General features: G+C 46.7%; 2 protein-coding genes across 2 annotated transcripts in view; both read left to right on the forward strand.

Moving 5' to 3' along the window:
• The window catches only part of LOC308313636 (nuclear factor 7, ovary-like), a 283858-nt gene that overhangs the window by 21225 nt on the left and 247339 nt on the right, over positions 1–15294 (forward strand). The window lies entirely within an intron of this gene.
• LOC308314675 (protogenin B-like) overlaps positions 3212–15294 on the forward strand; it is a gene marked incomplete at both ends in the record, with an annotated part of 28475 nt that continues 16392 nt past the window's right edge. The window contains 9 exons of the mRNA XM_080762306.1: positions 3212–3296; positions 4829–5164; positions 9583–9772; positions 10509–10645; positions 11178–11486; positions 12969–13128; positions 13619–13869; positions 14476–14640; positions 15064–15201. Coding sequence (XP_080618432.1) covers positions 3212–3296; positions 4829–5164; positions 9583–9772; positions 10509–10645; positions 11178–11486; positions 12969–13128; positions 13619–13869; positions 14476–14640; positions 15064–15201 — 1771 coding nt within the window. The remainder of the gene's footprint in view (positions 3297–4828; positions 5165–9582; positions 9773–10508; positions 10646–11177; positions 11487–12968; positions 13129–13618; positions 13870–14475; positions 14641–15063; positions 15202–15294) is intronic.

A 15294-nucleotide genomic window follows, 5' to 3' on the forward strand; every position in this document is an offset into this window, starting at 1 on the left:
CGTTGCAAGTAATACATTTTTCCACTGACGAAAACTAAATGGAAACTAAATAAAAACTAAGCTATGCTATGGTGACTAAAACTAAGACTATAGTCGATTTAGTCAACAAATACAAAACTAGACTAAAATGTTAGGAAGGGACTAGTGGACAAGAGATCCACTATAAGTCATTTTACACTTGGTTGCATGCTGAAAATAGCAGATCTACAAGCTCACAACGCGTAAGTCGACTGTTTTTAGTCGACTAAAACAAGACTAAGCACTAAAATATTTCCAGGTCACTAGTTTAAGTGTGACTGAAACTAAATGAAAACGTTTCAAGAGACTATGACTAAAACTAAAATAGAATAAACACATTCTGAACCCCCTCAAATGAACACTGGTCATTCTAAAGTTTACAATTACATTACACTATTGTTACGTAAGCAATATTACACGAGAGGGTGTGGGTTAACGTGATTATTGCCACGACAGTGATGCCGTAGAGGGTGTGGGTTAACGTGATTATTGCCACGACACTGATGCCGTGGCAATTCGAGTTCCGCGAGCATCACTGAATGCTTCCACCCCTTTTTTATGCAAAAAATAAAAAGCCCTTTCCATCATCTTCTGAACAGAAGTTCAAAGGTCACTCTGGCTGTCCGCGTGACCCTTGGGGGTCAACCCTCTGGAGGGAGGAGGGGCCACATGCAGCCCGTATGACCAATGGGAGATCAGTGCATCGGCATCCTCTGACCAATCACAGCGCGGCGTGTTGGTTTTCCCATGACATGCAAATGGCATGCAAATGACCTTTGGCCTATTGATCACATGACCCTCTCTAGACCCGACCCTGACCTTCATCAGTCTTCTTCCCCGCACGCACGCACGCACACACACACACACACACACACACACACACACACACACACACACACACACACACACACACACACACACACACACACACACACACACACACACACACACACACACACACACACACACACACACACACACACACACACACACACACACACACACACACACACACACGCACACACACACACACACACGCACACACACACACACACACACACACGCCCGCAGAATCAGAATCATTGTTGTGGTCACATTACAGTTTTAAAAGTATAAAAGTGTGTGAAATTCAAATTCAAGAAAATATTGTTTCATAAAAATAGTTTCATGAAAAATATACGGCACAAGAATAGCCGATCTACAAGCTCTCAACGCGTAGCCGTGGGACGTGTTGAGAGCTTGTAGATTCACAGTGTGTCTGTGTGTGTGTGTGTGTGTGTGTGTGTGTGTGTGTGTGTGTTATTTACTACAATATACTACAATAACGAAACTGAAATAAACAAATAAGACTAAAATAAAATAAACTCGCAAATCCAGGTAACAGATTATAGAAAAGCTCATCTATAGAGAATTGGAAAATGTAATTAAACAAGCAGCAATTTATTGGCTTCCATGCAGCCTTAAGGAGAGTTGATTAAATCAATAGTTTTATGTTCTAATCAATATGCGATTAAACTCCCAGCGGAAGATCTGATTGGATATCCATCAGACAATTAAATGTTTTATGCGCTATACCTTTATTTAAATATGAGGTGTTTTTTTGTACACCAACATTGTTTAATTTATTTATTTTTGGCTATTCGTCCCAAAGTGACTGCAAAAGATTGATGTTATTTATTTGTGTAGAAATTTGTGTAACCAAATTGACCCATAAGGGTCCTTTGGTTCCATGCATGTGTTACACTCTCAGAGTCACAGACCTGAGACCTGTAAGGGTCCATTTGGTTACATTAATGTGTCCGCTACAAGCTATACACTTCCTAACGATCCATTGTAAAACATCAGAGACACATACTTCCCACAGATTACAACCACACACACACACACACGGAGATTTAGAAAACATGACCAATGACAAAATAAAACTCCCATATCTGCTGGGCGAAGTACAACAATGTGCAAAAAACACAGCAGCAAGATTTGTGAGTTGCTGTGATAGGAGAAGGATATCAAATGGAACACAACCACCCTAAAGACTAATCATTGTGACTAAACCTGCATCGAGTTATCTTGGTACAAGAAGTTGATCTATTGAAGATTCTGACCTTCAAAGTAGGCTACATAATTTTTGTTTTGATTGTATTGTTGTATTGTGTTTTCTGCTTTGGCAATGTAAACGTATGTTTTCTCATGCCAATAAAGCCCTTTGAATTGAATTGAATTGTGTCCGTGGCAAAAATAATATTTTTCACAAAACCGTCGACTGACCACAAACCATCATGGGGGGGAGGGGTTTAGTCCAAGTCCATCTGACCTCACAGCTGGGATGTGTGTGTGTGTGTGTGTGTGTGTGTGTGTGTGTGGGTGTGTGTGGGTGGGTGGGGGGAGGGGGAGGTCATTGTCAGCGGGCAGATCAATAAGTGAATTAATTAATGAGCAGCTGATTCACTGACTGACTCGATACATGTTCAGCCATTCATTCATTCATTAATTCATTCATTGGTTGAAATGTTTATTTCAAAATCTGTATTCACAATAATATGCACAATAACATGGGGGGGGGGGGGGGGGGGCTATAGGTCAATACAAAAACTCTATACTTTTTCACTCCTTTATGAAAACATGTAGGCTATAGGCCTAGTATAAAAGTATAGTAGTATTAAATTAAGTATTATTCACTGTCATCTGAGGCATGGGGACGTACGGACCACGTCCAAAGCCATGTCCCGCAGGCTGAGATATAAGTTAGAACCATGGGGCCATACTATTATGATGGTGTGACTGAGTGTGTTTAAGTTAGAACCATGGGGCCATATTATGGTGTGACTGAGTGTGTTTAGGGGAGGGGGTCATTCAAAGCAGAGCCTCATAGTGGAGGGGGGGGGGGGGGGGGGGGGGGCTGAGGGGGGGACCCTCAGTCCCTCTCTCAGCCCATCCAGTCATTCAAGGCAGAGCCTCGTAGCAGAGAGGATCTGCATCTTTCCTAAAGGATTTATATCTGGATTATATAACGATATTACGCACACTGCGTGAAAAGAGGGATTCATTAACGGGCCAATTATATTAAGGGCACTTAGATTAGCCCGTAAACCTCAAGTTTAGCAGGTAATATTATATATATACGGGGTGATGGACGGTACATGTCGGGACTTTACCGGAGTTTGTTTGCTTTCTGCGCAGTGAGTGACCAACGATGACCAAGTTCAAGATGAAAGCAGTGCCTTTATTATCATGGAGGTGGATGCTCTACTGTGGTCTGTGTCTGCTGCCTTCATCAAGTAAGTAACTCTACATTACTTTACATCTTCCATCGTTCTTATGTGTGCATGCCATGTGAAAGCAGGGAATCATAGCTTCAAATGGACATATTGGTTGTTCAGTTTGACCCTCCAGTTTTGGAGATATGGCTTATAGAGTTAATGTCTTGCAGAGAAACAGAGAGTTGAGAAAACAGGCTTGAAAAGGTTCACTTATGTGGTCTCTAACATTACACCTATAGCTACATGTTTAAGCATTTATTTCATATTTACATGTCCTCTGTGGGCTCTAACATTACACCTGCAGTAGTGTTTAAGCATTTATTTCATGTTTTCTCCTCTCCTGAACACTTAGTATTGTTTTCTCCTCTCCTCAACAGTTATAGTCTTGTTTTCTCCTCTCCTGAACACTTAGTCTTGTTTTCTCCTCTCCTCAACAGTTATTCTTGCCTCCATCACTGTCACATCATGTATACTTTACTGTTAGGAAGACAACTATTAGGAGACTAACTATCAGGACATTTGAACACTGATGCCTGTCAGTCACAATGTGGGACAGACAGGGTCTCAATGTGAACACTGATGCCTGTCAGTCACAATGTGGGACAGACAGGGTCTCAATGTGAACACTGATGCCTGTCAGTCACAATGTGGGACAGACAGGGTCTCAATGTGAACACTGATGCCTGTCAGTCAGGTACTATGTTTACCCAGGGTAACTGGACTAAGGAAAGGAAAGGTACTATGTTTACCCAGGGTAACTGGACTAAGGAAAGGAAAGGTACTATGTTTACCCAGGGTAACTGGACTAAGGAAAGGAAAGGTACTATGTTTACCCAGGGTAACTGGACTAAGGAAAGGAAAGGTACTATGTTTACCCAGGGTAACTGGACTAAGGAAAGGAAAGGTACTATGTTTACCCAGGGTAGCTGGACTAAGGAAAGGAAAGGTACCATGTTTACCCAGGGTAACTGGACTAAGGAAAGGAAAGGTACCATGTTTACCCAGGGTAACTGGACTAAGGAAAGGAAAGGTAACATGTTTACCCAGGGTAACTGGACTAAGGAAAGGAAAGGTACTATGTTTACCCAGGGTAACTGGACTAAGGAAAGGAAAGGTACTATGTTTACCCAGGGTAACTGGACTAAGGAAAGGAAAGGTACTATATGTTTACCCAGGGTAACTGGACTAAGGAAAGGAAAGGTACTATGTTTACCCAGGGTAACTGGACTAAGGAAAGGAAAGGTACTATGTTCACCCAGGGTAACTGGACTAAGGAAAGGAAAGGTACTATATGTTTACCCAGGGTAACTGGACTAAGCTCAATAACTTGTTTACAACCAGGCCCTGCTCATAGAACATTTCATGGTAGGGGTTTATGCCTTGCTCAAGGGCACTTCAGCGGTGGTCATTTTAACGTGCCGGTCCGGGGATACGAACTAGCGACCTTTCCGATATCAAGACCGCTCCGCAAACCGTTCGGCCACCGCTGCCACATAAAACTCCTATAAAACTCACAATTTAAACCTCTCCCCCCCCCCCCCCCCTTCCAGGCAGTCTCAGCGAGCTGTCCTTCGTCACGGAACCATGTGACGTCACCGTCCAACCAAAGAGCCCCGTCCTGTTGGACTGCCAGGCGCACGGCCACCCTCCAATCAGCATCAGGTGGCTCAAAGATGGCGTCCTCCTGACGCCAGAGGAGCAAATAAGCCACCAACGCCTGTTCCTCCTGGCCAACGGCTCGCTGTACCTGCCCAGCGCCAGGCCTGGACCTTCAGACCAGGGTCCAGAAGGTCCAGAGGGTCCATCAGACCAGGGCTTCTACCAGTGCCTGCTCCAGAACCGATACGGAGCCATCCTCAGCCAAAGATCACGACTGACTATCACAAGTAAGACATCAAAGCGTCACTGTTGCACAGCCTAACACACAGGCCAGGGAGTAGGGCAGTACAGTTCAGTACAGTACCACTCACTTAAGACGGGTCAGTTTCAGGAAGTGCAGAATGTAAACGAGCAACGTAAAGTGTGGCTACATGCTGCCGTACGGTGCTGAAAACAGCCGTAAAACTTGTTGGAGAAATGAGGAAATGAATCGAATAGGGTATTTTTTCTGTAATTTCAGTTAGTTTTGTTAACACACAATACAGTTTCAGTTTAGTTATTGTTTTTAATTTATTTTTATTTTCAGTTAACTACATTTATTTTTTAATTCTAGTTTTCGTTTTTTAGTTAGTTTTAGTTAACCTTGGTACTGTGTGTGTGTGTGTGTGTGTGTGTGTGTGTGCGCTGCGACGCAGCAGGAATCTCTCAAAGGCCTTTTTGTTGGTGTTTTTTTCACACTTTCCACTCTTTGTTCCGAGTGACCCCTTTAACCTTTGAACCCTGATCCGGCTCGGAGGAACACAACAGACCGGGCGGCGGTGGTCAGTCAGTGGACAGCTGTGGCTATTCACACACACACACACACACACACACACACACACACACACACACACACACACACACACACACACACACACACACACACACACACACACACACACACACACACACACACACACACACACACACACACACACACACACACACACACACACACACACACACACACAGTATTCACCAGACCTGAGCGCTGTACACACTTTGCATTTTGACTTTGGGGAGGGGGGGGGGGTCTCACAATGGATGTGAACCTATAGTGACTTTGGGGAGGGGGGGGGGGGTCTCTCCATGGATGTGAACCTATAGTGACTTTGGGGAGGGGGGGGGGGGTCTCTCCATGGATGTGAACCTATAGTGACTTTGGGGAGGGGGGGGGGGGTCTCTCCATGGATGTGAACCTATAGTGACTTTGGGGAGGGGGGGGGGGGTCTCTCCATGGATGTGAACCTAGAGTGACTGATGTTAGTTTGCCTCAAACTTTACTCTTTTACCTGCTTTTTTACTAACACTAACATTACAAAGATGTCCAGAACATCGAGATGAACCTGTGTAGTTTATGGCTGCTCCAACAGTAGTGGCAACATAAAAAATAAATAAATACGGAATGTCAAAATATCCACCGCGGTGGCTGAGACAAGAGCCATTGAGTAATGGTTGAGACAAAGCAGTGAAAGGTCCTGAAAGATACATAATTTCAGCCTTACCCAATACCCAATCTTTCTGTTTTATGAACACAAGGCTGCTGTATTTTATACCTCATACTAAGCATTTAAAGTATGAGGTATAAAGTACAGCAGCCTTGTGTTAATAAAACAGAAAGATTTGGTATTGGGTAAGACTGGCGTTATGTATCTTTCACTGCTTCGTCTCAACCATTACTCAATGGCTCTGGTCTCAGCCACCGCGGTGGATATTTTGACATTCCGTATTTATTTATTTTTTATGTTGCCACTACTGTTGGAGCAGCCATAAACTATACACAGGTTCATATCGATGTTCTGGGCATCTTTGTAATGTTAGTGTTAGTAAAAAAGCAGGTAAAGGAGTAAAGTTTGAGGCAAACTAACATCAGTCACTCTGCCGTTCACTGTAGTGGAAGAGGTGCGCCTGGTGAGGGTTTAAACCCCGCAGCTACGTCGAGTCCGCCTACAGGAAATACGTAGGCTGCGACCATGAAACCCGCTACGGAATCGGTCTATAGGAGCCCATCAAACACAGATGGACACGACGCGTTTACGAAGCGTTGAGGAGGAACAGGTTCCCTGGCCGGTAGTGATGGGGTTAAGAGGGGGGGGGGGACCCTGGCTGTGAAGGGGTTAAGGGTGGAGGAGGGGGAGGGGCCGTGAGAGGGTTAAAAGGGGGAGGAGCCTCCGCTGTGCTCTCCTTCTGTCCAGGAGGTCGGAGGTCAACCAGGAAGGTGCTTTGTGATGTCATTGACCGGCGCCTCTCTCTCTCTCTCTCCCTAGCCCCTCCTATGTCTCTCTCTCTCTCTCTCTCTCTCTCTCTCTCTCTCTCTCTCTCTCTCTCTGTCCCCTAGCCCCTCCTATGTTTGTTTTTAGTTCAATGTTTGTTTTAAAAACGCCGTTGACAATGAAGGGAAAATGTCCATCATCTTGTCCCTAAACACAAACATTAAACTCTGTTGACAAACATTAAACTCTGTTGACAAACATTAAACTCTGTTGACAAACATTAAACTCTGTTGACAAACATTAAACTATGTTGAAACTATGTTGACAAACATTAAACTCTGTTGACAAACATTAAACTATGTTGACAATGAAGGGGAAATGTCATCTCTCTCTCAGCTAAGGGGGTCCATCTCTCTCTCTCTCTCTCTCTCTCTCTCTCTCTCTCTCAGCTAAGGGGGTCCATCTCTCTCTCTCTCTCTCTCTCAGCTAAGGGGGTCCATCTCTCTCTCTCTCTCTCTCTCTCTCTCTCTCTCTCAGCTAAGGGGGTCCATCTCTCTCTCTCTCTCTCTCAGCTAAGGGGGTCCATCTCTCTCTCTCTCTCTCTCAGCTAAGGGGGTCCATCTCTCTCTCTCTCTCTCTCTCAGCTAAGGGGGTCCATCTCTCTCTCTCTCTCTCTCAGCTAAGGGGGTCCATCTCTCTCTCTCTCTCTCTCTCTCTCTCTCTCTGAAAACATTGAAGACGCCTGGTCTGTATTTTATGGAGGGGAGGGGGGGGGGGTGACATTGATCCAACATGGTATTGACTTCCTGGGACTGCAGAGGGGGGGGGGGGGGGGGTGGTTGAGTTCATAGTTCAGAGGTCATGGTTATTGTCATGGACTGGACGTTTTTGGGGAGGGGGGAGAAGGGGAGGGGGGAGTGGGGTTATTTAAGGAATAAACAGACACAACACAGTGAAACAAAGACACCCCATTGGTCAGAGCACTGCTTCAGTCAGCCAATAGTATTATAGTAAGGCAGTTCGGAGATCTAATTGGGTGCACTAATTACATTTAGTTAGACTCTGTTCCAGCTGCTATGAACACTGTGAAAATAGCAGATCTACAAGCTCACAACGGCCTGCGAGGCGCTGTTACTGAACACACAACACTCTATAACTCTATGATTACTGTCACAATATAGAGCTATTTAACACTGTTACTGTTAATATCTCTATAGCAATGATTACTGTCACAATATAGAGCTATTTAACACTGTTACTGTTAATATCTCTATAGCAATGATTACTGTCACAATATAGAGCTATTTAACACTGTTAATGAACACACTCTATAGCAATGATTACTGTCACAATATAGAGCTATTTAACACTGTTACTAAACACACTATGATTACTGTCACACTATAGAGCTATTTAACACTGTTACTGAACACACAACACTCTATAGCAATGATTACCGTCACAATATAGAGCTATTTAACACTGTAACTGTTAATATCTCTATAGCAATGATTACTGTCACAATATAGAGCTATTTAACACTGTTACTGTTAATATCTCTATAGCAATGATTACTGTCACAATATAGAGCTATTTAACACTGTAACTGAACACACTCTATAGCAATGATTACTGTCACAATATAGAGCTATTTAACACCGTTACTGAAGTATCTCTTATTCCTTTAAGACTCATTTTAAACAAAGAAATAGATCCTTTAAGCTATTGTGTGCTGGTGGAGGCAGCAGGGCATTGATTGATCCTTTATCAATGACAATCAATCAGGCAGAGCATTGATTGGTTCAATCAGTCCGCCTGATTGATCCATTGATCCATCGATCGGAGCAGCTGGCCAATAGACAGCCAGCTGGTCATGGGAAGAATCAGCCAATAGCGAGCCTTGCGCTCTCTCTCTCAGCTGGTCAGAGGAATCAGCTGACGATCAATGCACGCACACACGCACGCACACACACACACCGTGACGCACGAACACACACACACACACACGCACACAGAGATGCAGGAAAGTGAAGATGAAAATTCTGATTGGCCGGAATGACATTTGTGATGATTTGATTGGTCGAGCAGAGTGTGATGTATATGATCATGTATGATGATAAGAGCGGTGCTCACTTCACACAAGTGTGATTTATTTAGGGCCCTCTTTGTCCAGCTTTTGGTGTGTGTTGTAAAAACATTGTCAACGTTGTAACGTTGACAACGCCGCTAGCTAGCCCGGCCGCTTGCCCAGACTGGGTCGCTAGCCCAGACTTGTGTGTTTATATGAATTCTAGCGATGATTTGATTGGCCGAGCAAGTTACATATTATTGAGCAAGTTACATATTGAGGACAAAAAGTGAAGACGCAAATTGCGATTGGCCGAAATGAGACGATGTATGTATATGCTGATAGGAGCGGCGCTCACGTCACGCGGGTGTGATTTCTTTTAAAGGTGCCTCAGAGTTCGCGGAGCATCCCGTCGCCCTGACGACCCTCCACGGCTCATTGGCTCGCTTCTCCTGCACACTGATGACATCATCACCCCGCGCCCAACAACCAGTGACATCATCATCAGCCCGCGCCCAAGCCGTCACCATCACCTGGGAGCGCGACCGCACAGCACTTCCTCTGCACACAGACAGGTACGTACGCAGACAGACAGGTACGCAGACAGACAGACAGGTACGTACACAGACAGACAGGTATGCAGGCAGACAGACAGGTACGTACACAGACAGACAGGTATGCAGGCAGACAGACAGGTACGTACACAGACAGACAGGTATGCAGACAGACAGACAGGTACGTACACAGACAGACAGGTATGCAGACAGACAGACATGTACGTACACAGACAGACAGGTACGCAGGCAGACAGACAGGTACGTACACAGACAGACAGGTATGCAGGCAGACAGACAGGTACGTACACAGACAGACAGGTATGCAGACAGACAGGCAGGTACGTACACAGACAGACAGGTATGCAGGCAGACAGACAGGTATGCAGACAGACAGACAGACAGACAGAAGCTCAGCTACTTTCAAATTGCCAGAGAAAGTATGGATAATGTAAAAATAATCTAAAATCTACAAAGTAACTCTAACTAAAGTTTGTGTGTGTGTGTGTGTGTGTGCGCGCGTGTGTGCGTTTGTGTGTGTGCGTGCATGCGTGTGCTGTGTGTGCTGTGTGTGTGTGCGTGCGTGTGCTGTGTGTGTGTGTGTGTTCGTGTGTGTGCTGTGTGTGTGTGTGTGTGTGTGTGTGTGCGCGTGCGTGCGTGCGTGTGCTGTGTGTGTGTGATGTGTGTGTGTGTGTGTGTGTGATGTGTGTGTGTGTGTGCGTGTGCTGTGTGTGTGTGTGTGTGTCTGTACGTACAGAATCACTGTGCTGCCCAATGGAGTGCTCCAGATTTCCAACGTCCAATCGTCAGACTCGGGTCGGTACAGGTGTGTCGCCTCCAGCCTCCTGATTGGCTCTGTGAAGAGTGGAGACGCAGCGCTGACCGTCACCACAGGTCATTACATCATCATTACATCATCATTACGTCATCATACAAACGGGTTTGGTTTCGTACAAATATTAACATGGCTATAATTCAGGATGCTTAATGTGTGACAGTAATCACACATTAGCTCAATATTTTGGGCCGATCAAATCAGTAGAAAGAAGGAAATAAAGGCAGGAAGACAACACTATTTGTTTTGTTTTTCTTCTCATAAATTATTTGATCGGCCATTCGGCCCCAAAACATTGTGTTCGTTGTCATGATTTGTCACGATCCGAGTTGGCTCTGTCCGCGGCGTAACCGTCTTTAAATAAATACTTTAAGAAAAGCCTATGAGGAAAATTCATTGGGATCTATTTCCTGGGCCACTCGTCGTTCTGAAAGGGGGAGGGACTGCGACGCTCTATATTTCCACACTCACTCCAGAGGGCCGATCTACAAGTAACCTTTTTATTGATTAAGTGAAGGCGGGGGCCTCATGTGGCCCCCGGGCCGCCAGTTGCCCACCCCTGATCTATGGCTTTATGTATAATATTTACAGGTCCTGAAGCCACGCCCCCCCAGGATCGGCCCAGGATCCTGTTCGCTCCGCAGAGCGTCACGGCGCCTCTCGGCCAGGCGGTGGTGCTAGAGTGCGTTGCGGCGGGCGGCGACGGCGTTGCCCCGCCCCCCGTGGTGTCGTGGAGTCGTGCGGACGGACGGCCCATCGACGCCGACGCCCGCGTGGTCGGCCGCGGGAACCTCCTGATGGACGTCGCCAAGGCCCGCCACGCCGGGACCTACGTCTGCCGCGCCACCACGCCCGGAACACGGCGCTACGCCATGGCTGCTGCTAACGTCACCGTGCTGGGTATAAAACTATACATCTGTTATTAAAACACAAAACTATAGATCTGTTATTAAAAACAGGTGGGTTTTCAGACTACGGCGGAAGATTGGGAGTGATGCTGCAGTTCTGACTGCAATGAGAAGAGTTTGGGACGTGTGGAGCGTTGTCCCGGCGTTTTTAGTGAGGGTACTTCCAGCTTCCCTGCGTTGGCTGATCTGAGTGCGCGGGAGGGTTTGTAGGGTTCGATCATACTTGCAAGATATGCCTTTGGTTGCTTTGAATGCCAGCATCAGAGTTTTGTATTCTGTGCGGGCAGCGGCCGGGAGCCAGTGGAGGGAGCCAGGGGGAGACATGTGAGAATTTTGGCTGGTTGAAGACCAAGCGAGCTGCGGCATTTTGGATCAGCTGGAGAGGCTTGAGTGCACATGCTGGTAGGCCAGTAAGGAGGGAGTTACAATAGTCGAGTTTTGACAAGACTGTTGTCTGGATTAGGAGCTGGGCTGATTCCTGGGTGAGGAACGGTCTAATTCGTTGTATGTTATAGAGTGTGAACCTACAGGATTGAGTGACAGCTGTGATGTGAGTTTTGAATGAGAGCTGACTGTCCAGGACAACACCAAGGTTCCTGGCTGTCGGGACAGACGTTACCAGGGCGTTGTCTACGGAAATAGTTAGCTCCCGCATAGGGCAGGACTTAGCTGGGAAGAAGAGAAGCTCAGTCTCGTCTGGGTTCAGCTTGAGGTGGTTGGAGGACATCCACTGTGAGATGTCAGCCGGGCATGCAGTGATGCACTCTTCCACCTGAGTGGCAGAGGGGGGGGAAGGATAGAAACAGTTGTGTGTCATCGGCGTAGCAGTGATAGGATATATTGTGAGCAGAGATGATAGTGCCAAGGGATTTAGTGTACAGTGAGAAAAGGAGGGGACCAAGTACACATCCCTGTGGGACCCGAGTTTGGAGGGTTCGGGGGGAAACCTGGTAGGTCCGGTCGGTGAGGTAGGAGGAGAACCACTTTAGTGCCGTTCCACCGATGCCTAGATCCGCTAGGGTGTCTAGGAGCAGCTGGTGGTTCACTGTGTCAAATGCTGCCGATAGGTCTAGGAGAATCACTACTGCAGAGTGGGAAGCAGCTTGGGCAGCATGTAGGCCTTCTGTGACTGCCGGCAGGGCTGTTTCTGTGGAGTGGGCCTTCTTAAAGCCGGACTGGTTGGGATCCAGCAGGTTGTTCTGTGAGAGATGGAGAGAGAGAGCTGGTTGGAGACAACACGTTCAATGGTTTTTAGAAATAAATGAAAGGAGTGATACCGGTCTGTAGTTCTTGACATCTGAGGGGTCGGTTGGGTTGGTTTCTTGAGGAGTGGCGTTACTCTTGGCTGACTTGAGGGCAGACGGGACGCAGCCTGAGGTTACGGAGGTGTTGATGATGGGCGTTACTAACTGACGGAACGGAGAACTCCGTCCTGTGCACTCAGGGTGTTAAACGTTAACCCCTTGTGTTCCAGTGCCTCCGTCCATCGCGGAGCGTCCAGAGAGCCAGACACGCCCCCGGGCCGGCACCGCCCGCTTCCTGTGCCGTGCCGACGGGGTCCCGCCCCCTCGCGTCACATGGCTCAAGAACGCACAGGAAGTGACCTTGAATGGCAGGATCCAGATGTACAACAGGTACAGTACATGCTTTATACTGTAAATCACTCTGGATTATAAGAACGTCTGATGAATGTCTTACTGTACTTCATACTGTAAATCACTCTGGATTATAAGAACGTCTGATGAATGTCTTACTGTACTTCATACTGTAAATCACTCTGGATTATAAGAACGTCTGATGAATGTCTTACTGTACTTTATACTGTAAATCACTCTGGATTATAAGAACGAATTTATCGTGTGCGTTCAGTGTGTATTTATCGTGTCTGTGTTTATTTATCGTGTCCGGTCGGTGTGTATTTATCGTGTCCGGTCGGTGTGTATTTATCGTGTCCGGTCGGTGTGTATTTATCGTGTCCGGTCGGTGTTTATTTATCGTGTCCGTTCGGTGTGTATTTATCGTGTCCGGTCGGTGTTTATTTATCGTGTCCGGTCGGTGTGTATTTATCGTGTCCGGTCGGTGTGTATTTATCGTGTCTGTGTGTATTTATCGTGTTTTCCGCAGTAAGCTGGTGATCACTCAGATCATCCCGGAGGACGAGGCCATCTACCAGTGCGCGGCGCAGAGCGCGGCGGGCTACGCCGTGGCCCCGCCCGCTCGCCTGGTGGTGGTGATGTCAGAGGACCGCCCCGGGGAGCCGCGCCGCGTCACGGCGGAAACCATCTCCTCCTCCGCCATCCTGCTGGCGTGGAGCCGGCCGTCCTACAACGCCGAGCGCGTCATCGCTTACTCTGTTCACTACATGAAGGCAGAAGGTAACTAAATACTATGTTGTGCCACAGGTCGTTTCGAGGAAGCAATCCGATTGGTTGAAACGGCCTTCTAGCCGTGGGTTAAACCAGCACCGTTCACCACCTAATCAAAACAAATAATTCAGCTGCTCTGTTCTCCCAGAGCGCTAGAAAACTCGGTGGCTAGGCTAGCTAGTTTCTTGGGACATTTGTGGTCGTAGTGACTACATCTGTCATTTAAAAAATATATTTTTTCAGCGATATTCTTAGTTTTAAGGGTAACCGTGTTATAATTGCAATATTACACTCACTTCAGTTATGCTTGCGGAACTCGACCTCGTCTCATTCCTTACCGCATCACTGTCGTGGCAATAATCACGTTAAACCACACCCTCTCGTGTAATATAGCTTAACTATACTATACCATAATAATAATGGATTATTATGGCGACGACGATCCAGTGCTGTGCTAACAACACAGCTAGCTAACCGGCTAACGTGAGTAGCATTATGGGTCGCTTGTTCGAATGCACTAGAAAAGCGCAATTGCCGAAGGGCTTCGGCAATGGCGCGGAAACAGTTAAGTGTTTAACGTGGTGTCTGTGTGTGTGTGTGTTCTCTCGGGGTCAGGTCTGAACAACGAGGAGTACCAGGCCGTCATCGGGAACGACACCACCAGTTACATCATCGACGACCTGGAGTCTGATCGGAACTACAGTTTCTACATCGTAGCGTACATGCCCATGGGAGCCAGCCGCATGTCGGAACAGGTCACACAGCACACCCTGGAGGATGGTGAGAATATTACATCTATCTATCTATATATCTATCTATCTAACTATCAGCCGCATGTCGGAACAGGTCACACAGCACACCCTGGAGGATGGTGAGAATATTACATCTATCTATCTATCTATCTATCTATCTATCTAACTATCAGCCGCATGTCGGAACAGGTCACACAGACATTAAACGCCGTCGACAAAGAAGGGAAAATGTATGTCATTATGTAGACGAGCAAGTCGTCAAAACCAATCACATAAATGCAGTTTTTCATAACATGATGTATGATGATAAGAGCGCCCCTCACTTCACACGGGTGTGATTTTCATTACGCATTGTTTTCTCTTTTTTTGTACTCTTTATTCTTATCTCTTCGTTTGCTGTGTTCGATGTTTGACGTAGATTTATTTATTTTATTGTTTTCCCCCCCAACAGTTCCTCTGCGAACCCCCGAGCTGTCCCTGAGCAGCGCGGGTCCCACAGACATCCAGGTGATCTGGCGCCCCCTGCCTGCCAAGCTGAGCCGCGGCCGCGTGCGCGCGTACCGGCTAGCGTGGCGCAGCGCTGCTGCTAGTGCCGCCGCGCGGGAGGACGAGGAGGAGCCACGGGGTCAGTGGTGTTGACAGTTATTAATTTTTTTTAGTCATGATAGTTGTTTGAATAAAA

Source organism: Protomyctophum bolini (assembly GCF_963924005.1).
Source record: "Protomyctophum bolini genome assembly, chromosome: 4".
In the NCBI taxonomy this organism is placed as follows: Eukaryota; Metazoa; Chordata; class Actinopteri; order Myctophiformes; family Myctophidae; genus Protomyctophum; species Protomyctophum bolini.